The sequence below is a fragment of the Calidris pugnax genome, unplaced genomic scaffold (assembly GCF_001431845.1).
Source record: "Calidris pugnax isolate Ruff unplaced genomic scaffold, ASM143184v1 scaffold39, whole genome shotgun sequence".
NCBI lineage: Eukaryota > Metazoa > Chordata > Aves > Charadriiformes > Scolopacidae > Calidris > Calidris pugnax.
The window spans coordinates 8084076-8100756 of record NW_015090828.1 but is presented as its reverse complement, the minus strand read 5'-3'; the positions used below and the strand labels follow the sequence as shown (position 1 = coordinate 8100756).

General features: G+C 44.0%; 1 protein-coding gene across 1 annotated transcript in view; it reads right to left on the bottom strand.

Moving 5' to 3' along the window:
- TET1 (tet methylcytosine dioxygenase 1) overlaps positions 1–8064 on the bottom strand; it is a 61323-nt gene extending 53259 nt beyond the window's left edge. Inside the window, exon 1 of the mRNA XM_014940507.1 lies at positions 6133–8064. Within this exon, the coding sequence (XP_014795993.1) occupies positions 6133–8064 (1932 nt within the window). The remainder of the gene's footprint in view (positions 1–6132) is intronic.
- Positions 8065–16681: the final 8617 nt, after the last annotated feature.

Sequence of the window (16681 nt, the reverse complement as noted above, 5' to 3'; positions counted from 1 at the left end):
GCGCGTGCCCGCCTGCCTCCGCGCACACGCCTGCCTTGGAATGGAGGGAGCTGCTGGCACCGGCTGGGGGAGCGGGAGCTCAGCACCCGGTGGGCTGGGCAGGACCCCGCCGCCCTACGTGTCACCCATCCCCTGCCTGCAGCTCCTTAACGCAAACAGGCCACCGTGACCACCGAACGCAACTGTTCCCCCGGGGCTACACCTTCCCGCCGGCACACGCCAAGCCTGGACCGCAACCCGCTCTTGAGGAGCCTCACGCACCCCCAGGAGGCACCACACGCACCCCCAGGAGGCACCCCACGCACCCCCACACCCACCAGAACCACTCGCAAGTCAGTCCCTCTGCCAGGAGGTCAACCATGGATTTATGGAATCCTACACATGTGAAATAAAACCCCCAAAACACTGCAAGAACATCCTTTCAAGCCGATTTCAAAGCATTTTCTTTACTCCTAAATCACACGTGTCATTCCCATCCGGTCACTGCGAATCAGTGAAGTGGCACAAACCCCCCCTGTGCGGACACACAACTTGTTCTGCATCGTTATCAATGAAGCAAGAGAAAGCTGTTGCCCATTCCTGTTGTCCAATGCTACCTGTATTTAAGTTCCTCATTTGTTGCACCAAAATACTGTATTCATAGAATCACAGAATCACTCCGTTGGAAAAGACCCTTGGGATCACCGAGTCCAACCATCAACCCCACTCTACCAAGTTCTCCCCTACACCATATCCCCCAACACCACATCTAAACGACTCAAACTTATCCAAGGATGGTGACTCAACCACCTCCCTCGGCAGCCTATTCCAGTGTCTGACCACTGAGAAAAACCCTTTCCTAATGTTCAGCTTAAACCTACCCTGTTGTAGGTTGAAGCCATTCCCTCTTGTTCTATCACTAATTACACAATAGGCTTTGGGATCAGGTAAAAGACAAGTACAGACTCGTACAGACTCGTAATGTTTTCCTGAAATACCACAAGTCTGCAAGGGTCTTTCAATGTAATAAAAACAAGAGAACTACTAAACAAACTAAATAAATACATAAATCAAAGATCTGATTCTTCTTCGCAGTTTTGGCTACTTAATATGCTTTACGGTCCAGAAAAAAAAAGTTAAGAAATATTTATTTTGTTTGCTTAGGAACCCAAGACCCAGTATTCTGATTTAATCCCCAAGTTGTTGTGTGCACTGGACAGCACTTCGGCACCAGTTTAGGGTTTCCTTGGTAGTCAGGCAGCTTCCCCTCCTGCCAGGATGGGTCCTCGTACACAAGGAAAAAATCTTTTCAAATAACAATTTCTCTGGAAAAGCTGTAAGAACTGCCACAGGAGATAAGGAGCAGTAAAGAGGCAGCTTCTTAAAAGCATCCTCTGAAAATAACTAGACCCCACACTAATGCATTGCCCTGTAATTTAGGTTGCGTTATAGTCCACACCCAGGATCACAGAGAATGGCAGAAGAAGTGCCAGTTGCAATTATGTTTTTTTACACACCCAGGGAGCACGTGGGTGTGTAAATTAAGAGTAACCTGCACTACTCCAACTCCCTGCCCTGCATCCACGGAGCTTTGCCACGCGTTACCAAGCTCCTCCAGCCCATGCCCTATCCCCTTGCAAAACTCCCACATATCGTGTTCAAGAGGAGCCTTTTTATGGGCGCTCATTTTAAAGCTTAACTGGCTTAAATATTTCTGGAGTCTATTGTAATATAAATACCACAAAGTCTAAAATGTCTTGATTATAACTAGGTCTGGCTAGAAAACAAGAATTCAATTTTGCTTTTACTTTTTTGAGATTTCGACATCTGGTCGCATTCCAAAAGCAGAGCAAACCTTTAAAAAATTCAAGAGGAGACAGATGGGATGCGGGAGACCAAAGTTCAAGCCCCTCGTCTGCATCAGGCAAAAAGCCCTAACCACTAAGCTGCTCTAATAATCCTCTCCCCCTTTTTTAAGTTTTAAGCAGAAATTTCATTCGGAACCTTGAGAAACTTCCCCCACAAAAATAGCTGCATCGGGACAGATAGTAGCCGTGAAAGCTTTCTGTCAAATCAGCATTTTCCATTCAAGGAATGGCTTACTGGAAAGTTCCCAACCAGCTCTAATTGCAGCATCCTTTTTAAATATGTCTGGGTTTTCGGCGGCATGTTAAAAACCCACAAGCAAGCAGGCCCTCATTGTTATTTAATATTTCCATGTTGCTCAGATTACAGCTATTAAATAAGATGTCTCAAGACACCTTTGGTCAACCCAGTGAACTTACACTCAGTGACCTGATTTTTTTTTTTTTTTTTTTTTTTTTTTTTTTATTTTTTTTCCCAGTTTGTTGATTCCAGGCCCCACTAAATCTAACATGGTCCATCACCTAACATGAATTAAAGCTCTCACCAGCAGATGTTTTCAGCCCAAGAGGACTCCCATTTTTAAGATCCCACCTGGGCAGGGAGCCCTCTTGGGCTGAAAGCATCTCCCACACACCACAATCAGCTCGATCGAGGACTGCAAGTGTTTTCATCCCAAGCATGTGCTCCTACACCTCCAACACCCACCTGCACAAAACGGGAACCCTTTTTCCAAGGAGAAAACAACATAAATGATGGACCACCTTCCCCATCTACCTGCCAGTTTTCAAATTCTTGCCCCACACCATGACGCATCCAGACAGCCCTGACATGCACGACCATGCAATGGCAGCAAGGCAGACCACTTCTGGAAATGAAATACACTTTTTTGGTAGAAAATAGCTGTGAAACGGCCTTCAGTAACTGCTATGCTATTTCAGAAAACAGCAGTCTTGGAATGACAAGACAAAAATGTGGAAGCATCACACTCATGTATGTAAACTCATCAAACCTTCTTTTCACCGCGAAGCGTTCCCACATTATTCAGAGAGGAACAGTAGCCCAAAACAAAGCCTTTTTTCCCCCTCTTCTTTTCAAAGCTTGCTTACACTTTTTATTTATTGTGCAGCTCTTTCAAAAAAGTTCAGTAAGCAAAAGACTTTTTTCCCCCCTCTATATTTTAGAATTTTTTCTTTACCAGCTCCTGACCAGGCAGCCACAGTGTGAATCCCTCAGGACAAGGGGCATCACATATAACAACATGGCCATGCAGAGGGGCTGGGAACTAGAGCCCGAAAACGCTTTATCCAGACTTGCACTACGTCACATCCCTGCAAAATCCATTACGTTCAGTGAGGTAAAGGATCACTGCAGGTTTATGTGGATGTTATTTTTAAGTGATATTTTTCAAGTCGAATATAGTTTTCAAATCTTTATCTGGATTATGTGTGAATTAATGAAAATAACAGTAAGGTAACTAATCCCAGCTCCAAACATGCAACTGATACTCTCTGAGGGTTGAATGCTTGTGCACACATGGGCACGTGTGTTGGAACATGCACTTCAGTCTACATTCACGGCTTCTACCAGCCAGGCCTTACTGCCTGTAACTGTAATTCCACAGAAGTTCTTAAGGGAAACCAACACTTTTTCCTCTTTTAAACAGTATGCGTGGACTGCCAACCCTTGCATGGGCTATCCTACAGCCACTTCATGTACAGAGCTCTCACTGACTGCATCGTACATTTAGTTAGAACAAGAAGGGATAATTTCCTTTATGGCAAAACACCGACGTTTAAACTATGCTCACACAGAGCATGTCTATCCCCTACACTCTCCTCCTAGTGAATCACCTCCGAAAAATGCTCACATTCCACCAACATGAGAGAGAGATGCGTGACTCTTACAAACAAGGAATGCACTGAAGGCAAATTATCGTGTTCACTGTCTATACCATGGACAGAGACCTACAGTTTTGGATTTTCCCCAGCTGCCCTCGGTGTCAAACACATTACTGTCATCCAAGTCCCAGCTGTTGCAGTCCCAGTGCTACCAGTTTGGGAAAACACAATGGGATTCCCTTCCCGAGTGCTACATACAATCTTATCTAAAGGACAGCTGCTGAACACAGAGTGATACAGTGTTTCCCAGCCCCCAGTATCTCAACATCTTTACAGAGATCCTCTAACATATCTACATTGGAGAAATACTTTCCTCTCATTTTCTCAAGAGTGCATTTTCTAGAGATTACAAGCAAGGCAAGGCTTGCTTCTAGGAAAACCTGAAAAGGCACCAGGCTTCGTTCAAATACAATTTTATAAGAAAATACCTGACATGTTCTTAAATGTCAAGAATACTTCATTTTCTCCATGCAGTACACTGAAACTTCATATGAAATTTAACAAGAAATGAAGGAGGCCTCTGGCATGGCTCTAAATGCATTGTACAAAATACAACCACTTTAATAAAATAAAAGCACACCATAAAGGCTGCCAAAGAATAAAAACAAGGAATCTCTCATAAAGGAAGAAAAAGGAGCGCCCAGAGAGGACAAAGGTGAAGGGGCAAAGCTAATCTGCAAGGAGAAGGTCAGCCTGAGCAACAAGAAAAGAAGTATGTTTAGCCTGGAAAACAAAGGTTGACAGAAAAGCTGGAGTGCTCCCTTTCACCCACCCTGCCAAAACCCTTTATAAAACATGGCTTTTAGATCACTTCCTACCTCAACTCCACCAGTTCTCCTCCATGAGCTTCTTCAATCCCCACTGGCTAAATACACAGAAGGACATAATATACTTAAACTCTTTTGCTGTAAGAAGTCAGGACCAGTCTTATTTCACCTTCAGTGTTTTAATATATATCTAATATATATCATTGTAGCTGTCCCTCCCCTCACTTATTTTTTTTTTAAAAGAGCATTTAGCAGCAGTTGAGACACAAAAAGATTTCTGAATGAACCCTGAGCCAAGCTGTTTAAACCTACTTCCCTAAATGTTATAATTTAAAATATACTTCCCCCCAAGGGGGAATATATCATATCCTCTCACTGCTACAGGACTTTTCTTTCTGCTTGCCTACCTTAAAAACAGAACAGACTTCTCTGCAAAGCCTGGTAAGCACAGGGCAGAGAGTGGTGAAAACAGGAGGTCTCCCGAGATCTCCACAGCTGACAGGAATTTCTACCTGCTGTAAGAACATGCCGTTTTAATAAAACTGCTATGGAGAAAGGTTTTGCAGGTGCATTCTCTCCAGCTCGAACTGCTGCGCTCGGGAGTACACACTGGTGCAGAGACTTGAACCTGAGTTTCCCACATCCCAAGGCAAATGTCCCAGTGACTGAACTCCCAAGACAGCGTCTCCCCCTCCGTGGCTCAGGTCCCATTGGATCATACGAAGCAGAACGCTTCCAGCAGGACGTGGTGGTGCAGAGGCTAACTCTGCAGCTCAGAGGTCAGGGAATTCAACTGGGATGTGGGAAATCTATGTTCAAATCCCTACTTACCTGATTTAAAGCCTGATCTTGAACTGAAAGCTCTCAGAAGGTCAGTGCTGTTATCACAGGGACATACAGACTGTCTTTCCCCCTCCTCTTTGTTCCAAAAGTAATGACCTGGGTTATAAAAGGCTGATGGATCAGAAAAATGAGTAAGAAACACAGAAAAAGAAAGTATGTATGAGGGATGAGGTAAAAGACAAAGGGAGACAGACAGAAGAAGTGAAATGAGAGAAACAGAAGAATAGACAATTAGAAAGGCAGAGAGATGTGAAAGGGGAAAATGCAGCTACAATTTGGTTGTGAAGTTTATAAATTTATTTCCACCAAATCTGTCATCACAACAAATTACTTTAACTGAATTAAAGAGCAAACAGCCTGACTTCCTTTGCTTTTTAACCTTAAGTATCTTGAAATACAGACATTCTCCCTAATAATTCACAGTCTCCTAAGACTACCCTCATTCTCCCCCCTCCCCACATTCTGCACTTAAATCTTTCTCATCTCTTAATGCCCTCAATTAATTAATTGTTTCGGCTAATACCTGGAACACAGAGCTAAAGCCATACTCACCTCTGATTTTACTCGTTTACACAGCAGGAACAAGAATAACTCCAGCTCACTTTAATCTACACCTCTACAGATGACAAGAGAAAGTTACTGTACAACTTGTTAGCTCCAACAGTAACCCTAAGCTCTCTAGAGCTGAACAGTGACCAGCATTTCCCTTTGCAGAATCTTAAAAGATGTATACCTCAAACCTCAAAAGAGTGACTTAATTTGCAACTTCTTTGGCTTACCTCAAAAGGTAGCATGATTGGTGGCGGTGGCTTTTTCAGTTCTTCACATTTTCTCTTTTTACATATCCGGTGACTAGTTTTGCGTTTCCTGCAACAGCTGCATTCTTCACAATTTGTTTTCCGCAGACAGGGCTCACAGACTCCACAACGCCTTCGTTTCTTTTTCTCTAGCATAGGCAGCAGAGATGAATATGGAACAGGGTAATCACCAGCTGGATTTTTAAAAGAGGATGGCCCCGAGGCCTCAACTGCTTCAGCGCTGTCGCTCACGTTGCCCTGAACCAAATTCAAGCTTACTCCGACACTTCCCAGCTGTGATGAATAATCATTATGCTGCAGTCTTGAGTCAGCTGGCAAATCTGCATTTATGGCTTTTTCTGAGGCAAGAGCAGAGATTTCCGTGCTCGAAGGCAACTCCGAAACAAAACCTTCAGAGAATTGTCCAGAGCTTTCACCAGAGATTTTATCAACTGTACATTTTTCTAAATCTGGAGATAAAGTGGGGACATAACCTGAATTCAAAATTAATGTCTCTGCATCGATACATTTAACAAGCTGTTCGATGTCCTCCACTTCAATATTGTTTAAAGAGGTATCGGAAACTGGTTCACATACCATAAATATGTTTTTTGAGTCAGACTCTGAATTCTCTCTGGTACAGCTCAAATCCAAATTTGAGTCAAGTTCTTTGTGAACGGGCACAAAATCCACAACCAGTTCCACGTGGGATTCTGCAAGTGAGCTGGCACCTTCAAAATGTAAAAGCGAATTTGATTCAGTGGCAGCTACGGAGCTGGAATTGGAATCAATGTCTTTATTCTCAGACTCTAAATCCCAGCCTGCCTTCAAGCAGGACTCTGCAAGTGACCCTGCATCTTCTAATAAATGTTCGGGTGAGTTAAACTCAGAGGTAACTATAGGTGCAGAATTTGAGTTTTGTTCTTCACTGTGTAGCACCAGGTCCGACTCTGCCTCGATGGGGGACTTGGCAAGTGGGACCGACTCTTCTAACAGTACTGCTGAGCTGAGGTCTGAGGTATCGACACAACTGGGGTCAGGTTCTTGACTGTTAGGCACCGGGTCGAAGGGAGTCTCTGCACACGCCTTCGAGTTTGGTTCAGAGGTGATTAGGGAGTCAGAAGGAGAAGACGGAAGCACAAGCACAGCATTTTCAACAGGTGCTTCGGCCAAACTACCCGTATCGAGGTCGCTGGGTGTCTGCTCACAGGGCAGGTCTTCATGCTCGCTCTTCACCTCTGACACTTCTGTATCACCATCAGTTACCTGGCTGCTTGGAATGGAGTCATTTGTTTCAGGTATTTCTACCTCTTTTTCTTGACTGGCACATGTGGTAGCAGGCTCTTCCCCTACGCTACACGGAGTATCTTCTACAGGCAGAGGAGCTAACTCATTTTGTGCTAAATCTTGTTTCAGAACTCTTTCGCCTGCTTCAACGTTTTTTTCTTCTGCTACTGCCAGGGCTTCTTGTTCTTGTTTTTCCTTTGTTTCTAGCCTTTTTTGTGCGGCAGCTTTCCTGGGTTTTGCAATTGTTGGAGTTTGGGACAATCTACGGGAGAACGATCGGTTACGAAGAGACATTGTAAAGCCATTGATGTTGAAAGAATCCTGGCTTTGAAAGAGGATATTGTCAGCTTTCTCCAAAGTCACCCAAGACGCTCCAGACAAGGTTCTGCTTACGCTGCTCCTGAGAAGTCTACCTGAAGAGCTCATGATTGGTTTCTTTTCTTGCTGTTTTTTCTTAACATCTTTTTCTTGCGTTGGCTTTTTGCCTTTTCCAGAACTAACAGCTTTTGTGGAAGTCTTTGTGGTTTTCTTTCTCACTTGGCTAGATTTCTTTTTGCCCTGGTTAGTTTTCCTTTTGCCTAACTCCTCCTTTTTGACTGATCTGGAAGGTCTCGCGTGGTGAGCCATGTCTGCGGAGGAGTAGAAATGTTAAGAGGAGAGATGGAAAAAAATCATGAGCTCTTGAGAGAACTTTTCAACAGAAAACTGCATATTCCCATTGCTGCTCTCTGTGGTGATACAGTGTTAACTCTGAAACAGAAAAAGATATTAAACAGAATTAATATAATTCTAACTAACAAAGGGAAGAGACATTGTAAAGCCATTGATGTTGAAAGAATCCTGGCTTTGAAAGAGGATATTGTCAGCTTTCTCCAAAGTCACCCAAGACGCTCCAGACAAGGTTCTGCTTACGCTGCTCCTGAGAAGTCTACCTGAAGAGCTCATGATTGGTTTCTTTTCTTGCTGTTTTTTCTTAACATCTTTTTCTTGCGTTGGCTTTTTGCCTTTTCCAGAACTAACAGCTTTTGTGGAAGTCTTTGTGGTTTTCTTTCTCACTTGGCTAGATTTCTTTTTGCCCTGGTTAGTTTTCCTTTTGCCTAACTCCTCCTTTTTGACTGATCTGGAAGGTCTCGCGTGGTGAGCCATGTCTGCGGAGGAGTAGAAATGTTAAGAGGAGAGATGGAAAAAAATCATGAGCTCTTGAGAGAACTTTTCAACAGAAAACTGCATATTCCCATTGCTGCTCTCTGTGGTGATACAGTGTTAACTCTGAAACAGAAAAAGATATTAAACAGAATTAATATAATTCTAATTAACAAAGGGTGCATATATAGTAAACTGACCTTTTTTTATATTTAAAAATACACAACTGGAATTAGAAGTACTGGTATTGGATATTACGCTCAATTAACATAAAAGCTTTGAACATATTAGTATATTGCAAAATGGAAAGCTTGCCTAAACACCCAAAGCACAACGAAGAAGCAAAAGGAGATCAAATGACCAAGCAACACCACATAGTTACTGTTTTACATCAGTAAAATGATGAATTTTCATCAACCTTATTATAGCAGTTTATTAACTATCTCTTCCCTCAAGTAAGAAGGGGTGAAGTTTCCATCTGTAGATTTATGTTCAGCAGTGTATCTGTCACTGTAAGGTAATTCAGGAAAAAAAAGAACAAAGCCGAATCTATTGCGCGTGTGTGCATTCATACACCACACAGCATCTCTCACTCTGTTACCATCCATCACCTGCCCACCATGGTATAATTCCAGGTAAAATGGGAGAAGTAGCTAGCACCCTGAAGATGTCCAAGTTGTGTTACTCACAGGGGAACTGGACCAGGGAAAAAATTGGCTTTCCCAGTGTTATCTCCCAGGACAGCACACCAGCACACTGCATTCCATTGCAAGCCTTGATTCTGTCCTCTCTAGCTGTATCAAACACATTACACAGGCAAGTCATCCCTGCTTCAGCATTATGACTACTAACATACTTGCCTTCAACAAAACACCACCTTTGTCCTAAGCTTTTGTTTGTCCCCAAATACAACTGCAATGCAAAAGTCCCCCAACTCCCCAACACACAGCCCCAACACAATTCAGCTATCTCAAAAGATAAAACAGATTCTTCATGCTCCAAATCAATTCCCTTCAAGGTGGGTTGGTATTTTTAAATGTAAAGCCATTCTCCTAAGTACACAGTTTTAAGCACATGGTGCTTTAGAGTACCTGTGGAAGGCTTTTAAAGCTTTATTTAGCTGTTGGAATTGATCAAATGGGCAGATAAGGGCAGCCTAAAAATGGGAGCAGGTAGAGCAAGAGGCTCTTTGGTCTCAGGCAGGAAAGTGCCTTCCCTTCGTTATTGATCCTCTGAATTCCTTAAGCCCAAATCAAGTCACCTACAGGCCACCTGTACCTCACTGATGGGAAGAAGGGAAGAAAAGGAAGAACAAGAAGCATGGGGATGATGTCTAAAATCCTGACCTCTAAAGGAAGTTTTTTTAAAGAGAGGGGAAGCCTGGCTTCTAAAGGAAGTAGAAAAGAGTCAAAGGGTGCTACCAGGCTCCTGACACCACCACTCCTTCCTACGACTCAACCCCACCTTGAAGCCAGCAGGGTGATCTTATGGAGGCTGCACTGACCTTTGTACAACATATAAACTGAGTATCTTACCTAAACATGCTGAGATTATTCTGTACCATATCTTCACATTACATATCAGATGAACATTATTACTGAGACAGGAGGTTTTCCAAACGCTCAAATACCATTTTAGAGCCAGCACTGCTGTACAAGACAAAGGTAAACACACTTGTAAGGTCAGATCAGAAAATAAAGCCCAATAAACACACAACAAACACGCTAACAGCACGCCTGCTCCATCACAGCAAAACATCCAACCTGGAGAGACTAAATAGACATGTGTAGTTGTTTATAACTGCATGAAATGCTTCACAGGCCACAGAACCGACCTGAACAGCTCCTGCAGAAGGACACTGTAAGTTAGGTCAGACACCAAAATAGCAAAACAAATACAAGGCTGAAATGAAGGTAATCCCTGTGCTTCCCTCCTCCTACCCTTCTCTGGAGAGGCATGGGGGAAAGGGGACATGGCCATTACCACTCACTCCGTGACCCAAGTGTCAAAGAGGGCATTCCCAACATGTCAAGCAGCTCCACAAAATAGCTGTTGGCAGCCTCCAAAATAAATTAAAAAAATTTTTTCTTCCTCAGTTTCTGGTGGTTTTGACAGAGACTGGGCTCCTCATTCCAAAGGATAGCCTGGAGGGCTGCAAAACCAGTTGGAAGCAAGCAGCAGGCAGCGTATCTGTAGCCATTAGCAGCTGGCCCTACATAACACTGGCAGAAGAGGAAATGCCAGTTACTCTCAGAGACTATAGCCAGGACAGCAAGGAAGAAAGCAAGCAAACAAGAAGGGCCAGGTGACATGGGAATGTGTGAACCAGGAGGGGACCTGAAGAGATAAAGTTTTTTCTCTTTATCAGCCTTGAAACAGAAGAGAGAAAACAGGAGATCTGGAGTGGAAACAGAGACTGGATTTTTGAAGATACTGCATGTATATAATGCTTTGCTCATATTACTGCCACTGCTGTAGTAAAAGTTTGGGAAGCATGGTCATCAAAATGATCAATTAGAAGCTTCCTTGTAATTTATTTCTTTTAAAATCTTCATTATAGTTATATGATAATATGTCTTTACCTGCATTTGAAAATTGCAGCGTGGTTGCTTCATGACTGAAGAAGCAAGACCATCCTGCGTTTTGGTTTTTTTTTTTTACTTTTTTCTTTTAATAGAACACACACCTGTCTGGCAAGAATGTAAAAAAGTATCAAAACCAAAGTGTTGCCTCTTTTCAGAGCCAAAATGAGAGGCTATGAACACCAAGCAGTTGAAGACTTCCCATTTCCCTTGTACAAAAAAAACGCTGATATTTGTTGGAAATTAACTGGCATTTAAATACTGCCCTAAAGAAGATGACAAAGGCTGCTAGTATTTGTCTTGCTTGGAGATGACAATGCAGGGGCACAACAGCAGCAACAGTTATAGCCATTTTGTTTCAATTTTGTCACTGGAGTGAATTTAGGTTTTTCAGAAGATATTTGGGTGATAAACCTGTAAAGGAATTTTATTTTTTATTCTTCATTTAATACTGCCTTCAGTTATATTTGTCTGACCCCCAAGGTGGCTGTAAGCTCTTGGGAGAAATGCCTGTCAGCAAGAGATCTTTGCTTCCCTTAAAGAAAGCCCCTAGTCTTGATGAATACTAATCCACCACAATAACCTCAACCACTAGATAAAAAAACTAACATTTTTTAAATACAATGTGTCTAATAAAACTGAATTACATTTTTATTTCTTTGTTTACTCTTCCACATTTAGTACCGAAGTATTAGGTAGCTACAAGTTCAGTGTTACAACTTTAGTTTTTTGTAACACCAGGAAACATGTTACCTTCCCTTTTCCATTTAAAGCACTGGCAATGACTCTGTTGATGTCTGTGGCAGTTGCAAATTGCCTCATGTCACTTCTTAAGGACAACAAATGGCCCTATCACACTGGTCACATTTATTCGCAAGAAATTAATTACGTTTCCAAAATATTTACGTGGACTTAGCAAAATTATGAAACATAAACCTCCTGGGGCAATATAATAACTTGGCAGTTTTCCATCACCCTGGAGAGAAACAAACTTACTTCAAGGTGACCTCCCATACCCTCCCTGAGAAGTGGAGGGGGGGACACACAGGCGTCTCTAGGAGGTAAAAAGGGGTAATAGGTACAGAAACGTTTGCAGGGAACTGGCCCAGATAATAACAGTGCATCCCGAAGCTGTTTGTTACTTGAGCTGACTTATCTCTCCTAATTCATGTGCAAAGCTGAAAGCTGGTTTTAAGGCCAGTTGCTTGAGTTTCGCTCATTCACAGTAATAAATCTGCAGCAATCCCACTGACTGCTATAATCCTCAACAAATACTGCTAAAAAGCTAATCAAGGGCTAAATCTTTTAGTCCTATCTTGGTCAAAATTCCAAACAATTATAATGAGAATTTTGCCTACGGAGTAATTGGGGAATTTAACCCCATACTACTGGAATGCCTCCAAAAAAAAAGGAAAACCAAACCACAAAAAACCTCACAACAAGCCAACCCAACACCCCACCCTTGCTTCTCTTATTTACTTTCCCTTTACACAAAAGGATAAAAAAATAAAGCAAGTTTTCCTCTTAGGGGTATTGTCTGTCAAGATTCTGTTCCAGAACTTCATACTTATTGCAGGGAGGGGGGGAGAGGGAAGATTAAAAGATGTGTTCTCATAAAATGGTGGCAGCTTTTTTATGGCATCATGAAAGAGAGCAAGTGACCCCTGAACAAACACAGCTGCATGGGGGGAAAAAAATGACACAGCTAGGACTAGTTGGGCCTGGTTTCACTACAGTCAGATGTACTAATTAAATACATTTTGTTTCAGTGTTCAGGTATTTTTCAAAAAAGTCACTTGAGATGGGTCCAGTAGGGAAACAAGCCCTGGAAGCTTTCATAAAAGCCACTTAATAATACACAGGTCCCAAGCAGTAAGGGCCACAACTTGACTTAGAAGACTTCACTTCTCAGAAGCTCAGATCTACAACTTTGAATTGAAAAGCATCTCATCTTCCAGCAACCAATGCTCTAGAGGAAGATGCAAGAGACTCCAAAGACATTAGAAAATCTGAACTTCAAGTTACATGCAAAATGCTCTTCTTTCACAGTCTTTTCAGGATTATGTCATATGATCTGCATATTCTTCCCAGCTGCACCAAAGCCAACCTGCTCTGCAATCTTGCCTAATTCCTTGTGTCTGCTGATTGCTCTGTACAACACTTCGTATATGAAAAGAAGGAAAATGGGTTAGGAGGAGGGAATCAGCTTTAATTTTCCCTTTCCCTCCTTTAATCCTCGAGTACCCATTTGGTTTTGGTTAAGAAATAAAAATGAACCTTCTCAATACCATATGAGTTATTTCATACACAGTAGAAAAGGCTCCCCAAGTTCCCTCTACAGAGGCACCCCAAGGTTCCACCATCCCACAGCCCCCAGACTTCTTCTCCCCAAGTCCTGTTTCAAGTGGTGTCTATAATTTCATTCTAAATGAATTTCATTCATATAATTTCATTCTAAAAAAAAAACAGTTTCCATTTTCCTATGTCTAAGTTTTCTGCTTTACTTTACAGGATTATGCCACTCCTAAAGCAGTCAGGCATATTTTATCCATGTATATTAAACCTTTACTTAAGTCAACACTTCCCAGTAGCATAACTGCAAATCTGCAACAGGCACTGTAGGATGCCACCTCAGTTTCCCCCAGACAAAGGCGTAAACTCAAAGCATAATCCTTCTCCCACTGACTTCAGTAACACAAAACGATGTGAAGCAGACCAAGCACCAAGGCCTTCATCCTAAATGTTTGTCCTTGCTGGACCCAGAAGGCCACCTCATGGCTTTGAGGATAAGCCTGGATAAGGCAGGACTGCCACCATGTCCTACTTCCCTCCACTGAAGGCTGCTGTGAAATATACACTCTCAGGGAATTCAGCAAGAGATGTCCATGTTCAGCATTTTGCAATGTCATGACTTCAGGATACACCTTGGAGCCTGAACAGTGAATGAGACAGATAAAAAAATACCACAAAAAAAAAAAACAAAACAAACCAGCCCTCCTGGTTTAGGGAAAGCTCTATTAGAACAACGAAAAAAAAAAAAGCATGGCAAGGAACCACACAAGCTTAAACCACAAAACCAGATTAAGCCTCAGACAAACAACTGGCACCAAAAAGCCATTGTGAAGACTCACACCGCATGTGTGAGTATCCTCCCTCCTGCCCAGGCAGGAGCATGGGCTTGCTTTAACCTCTGCTCAGTGCAGCCAAATACTGACCTTAACGAGGAGAATGCTAAAAAGTAAAGACATGGAGTAATTTCTAAGGGTTCAACAAATGAACCCTTTCTTAGTTCCACCAGAACACTTCGGGTATTTTTGAATATAAAAAAAAGCAAGCAAAATAAACCAACTCCTCAGCTCCTCTAACTCTGCATTTATGCTGGTTTCAACATTGCATTTCTTTTTGATAACAGTTGACTCCATTCTTCAGGTGTTTTGCCTTTTCTCAACCCAAAAAAAAAAAAGGAAAAAAGAAAAAAACACCAAGTGAATCACCTTATCTCAAACTCAATTAAAAGAAGGGGGAGGTGGAGGGACTAACCTTCAGGCAAAGATTAAGCCTGGAAAATTTCAGCCTGAAAGGTGTTTTGAAATGTAAGTAACTGAAAACAGACAGCAGGATGGAAATGCTTAGGCCAGCTTTCACAACTAGGGGTAGCACGCCAGCCAGAATAACACACTATCAGTGGGGATTTTGAATACACAGTGCACAACTAGGGGTAGCACGCCAGCCAGAATAACACACTATCAGTGGGGATTTTGAATTATTACACAGTGAATACACAGGTCTTACAGAAACCGTAAATATCAGAAAGTTCCTTGGTATGTCTCACATTGAGTTCTTCCCCAATTACCTGCTTTGTGCAACCCAGTCCACCCTCCTCTCCTCCAAGCACAACCAACCTCTCCTCTCCAGGAGGACTCAGCCTCATCCCAAAAGCAACCACCACCCACCCTTGCGCTGCCAGAGAAACGAACTGCTTCCGAAAAGCTCAAACCAGCCTTTCTTCCTCCTTCACAGTCAGGGTCGACCGGGCTACTTGCTCAATTTCACCCAAACCAAGAATAAACTTTAAGTCTTCTGGATTCAATCTCTACTCCTAATTCATGTTGACTGACATTAATGAAAACAAGGTGATCACTGCACAGAAAAGCCTTCTGCCTCTCCACAAGAGTACCTTAAAAATAGCACTGAGCACAGCTGGGAAGACCTACTATTTGGAAATTTTTATTATTATTATTTTCACAGGTTTCTCCATTGGCTTTAGCATTTAAAGAGACACCTTTGCCCTAGAAGCCTGCTTGGTCATGTTTAAATATCTAACCCTGCAAGTGCATTTCTGCCTGAATTTGCCATTTCTATGTTAACGCTTCTAGAAAGAGATCCACCCTGATGCATCTGCCCTGGCCAGCTTATTCACGGGGGGGCTGGCTCTCACCACGGGTGTTTGCTGACACCGGTGTGGCTGCTGCCCTGCTCCAGATGCCTACTCGCACGCTCCCCTCTCCTCCTTAAAGCAGCAGCATCTCACCATGCTGGGCTGCTGCCACAGCGGCCGAGATGCCGAGTGATGCGGGCTACATCGCTCTTTAAATCTCTTCGGGGTGCAGACCAGGCACACCGCTGGCGCGACTCCTTTGACTATCCCTTTGCAAACCCAGCCGTGCTCCAGCACTCCTCAGCAGCCATACCTTTGTAAGGTTTACTGGTCCTGCCTCCCAGCAGGCCGCCTAGTCCTTGTTTTTTTGGGTTGATTTTTTTTTTGTTTGTTTGTTTTCCTTACCCATCCCATTCGGTATACCGCATCCTTCTCCCCTGGCTCCATCCCGAGCCCGGCAGGGTCCATCCCCGCCAGCACCAAACCTCCGGTTGCCACAGGGACCACCACCACCTCTCCTCCCCCGGCTCCAAGAGCAGGTGGGTGGGCACTCGGCGCCCAAGAGCACCTCGGGAGGCTGCGGGGCTCCGGTTCCCTCCGTGCAGGCTGGCCGACCCCGGGGAGGGAAGGGGGGTGGAGGGAAGGGGGAGGAAGGGAAGGGGCAGGCAGGGCCCGCCTCGGGGAGGAGGGGGAGAGAAGGCAGCGGCTCCTCGTGGCCCGGCCCCACCGCTGGCCGTGTCCCCCCTCCAGCCCCAGGAGCCCTCCCCTGGGGCCGCAGACAATGGGGCCGGTCCCAGCGGGAAGCCGCCCCCCGGGGGATGCTCCCCCCGGCCCCGCACACCGGCGGCACCTCCAGAGGGTGATGCTGCTGCTGCAGGGCCCTCGTCTCTTTGCCCGGGGGGGGGGTCTGAGGGGGTTTTCCGGCTGCCGGGCAAGGTCCCTTTAATTGTTCCCTGCCCTCCGCCGAAGCTGCAGGCAGTTTCTTCTCGCCTGGCGGGTTTTTCCAGGCAGCCTCTGGCTGCTGCAGCGCAAACACGCTCCAGCACAGCCAGGGAGAGCGGACTTTTTCGCTCTTTCGGCCAACAAACTGCGTTTTGCATTTGAATAACGCCCCCCCCACACCACCACCTCCCCCACACCC